General features: G+C 59.4%; 1 protein-coding gene across 1 annotated transcript in view; it reads right to left on the bottom strand.

Annotated features, from left to right (window-relative positions):
- The window catches only part of LOC106805916 (dynein heavy chain 12, axonemal-like), an 85,289-nt gene that overhangs the window by 4,540 nt on the left and 80,283 nt on the right, over positions 1-466 (bottom strand). The window contains 1 exon segment of the mRNA XM_014807687.1: positions 172-398. Within this exon segment, the coding sequence (XP_014663173.1) occupies positions 172-398 (227 nt within the window).

Below are 466 nucleotides of genomic sequence, written 5' to 3'. Positions count from 1 at the left end.
TATATACACACACGCACGCGCGCACGCACGCACGCACGCACAAGCATGCACGCACGCACACACACAAACGCACGCACACACACACGACACACACACACACGCACACACACACACACACACACACGCACACACACACACACACACACACCGTATCTCGGCTGCAGCACGCACCTGGTTTTGTATACGGGACATCTGTACTTGTCCTGCGTCTCGCGCATGCGCGTCTTCACCTCGGGCTTCAGCCAGACGATGGGCATCGAGTCGAACAGCTGCTTCGCGTGCGACTCGCCGAGGATGCCCTGCTCGCGGTTCCAGCGCGCGCCGTCGAGGAACAGCCCGTTGATGTAGACGCCGTCGTCGGGCGCATTATCCGACGTGTCCCTCGGTATCACCTGCGAGGTCAAGATGTTATACGGTGTTATAGGGAGAGAGAGAGAGAGAGGGAGGAGAGAGAGAGAGGAGGGAG

The sequence above is a fragment of the Priapulus caudatus genome, unplaced genomic scaffold, assembly GCF_000485595.1.
Source record: "Priapulus caudatus unplaced genomic scaffold, Priapulus_caudatus-5.0.1 Scaffold133, whole genome shotgun sequence".
NCBI lineage: Eukaryota > Metazoa > Priapulida > Priapulimorpha > Priapulimorphida > Priapulidae > Priapulus > Priapulus caudatus.
Note: the sequence above shows the minus strand (reverse complement) of the source record. Positions and strands in the feature narration are given on the sequence as shown.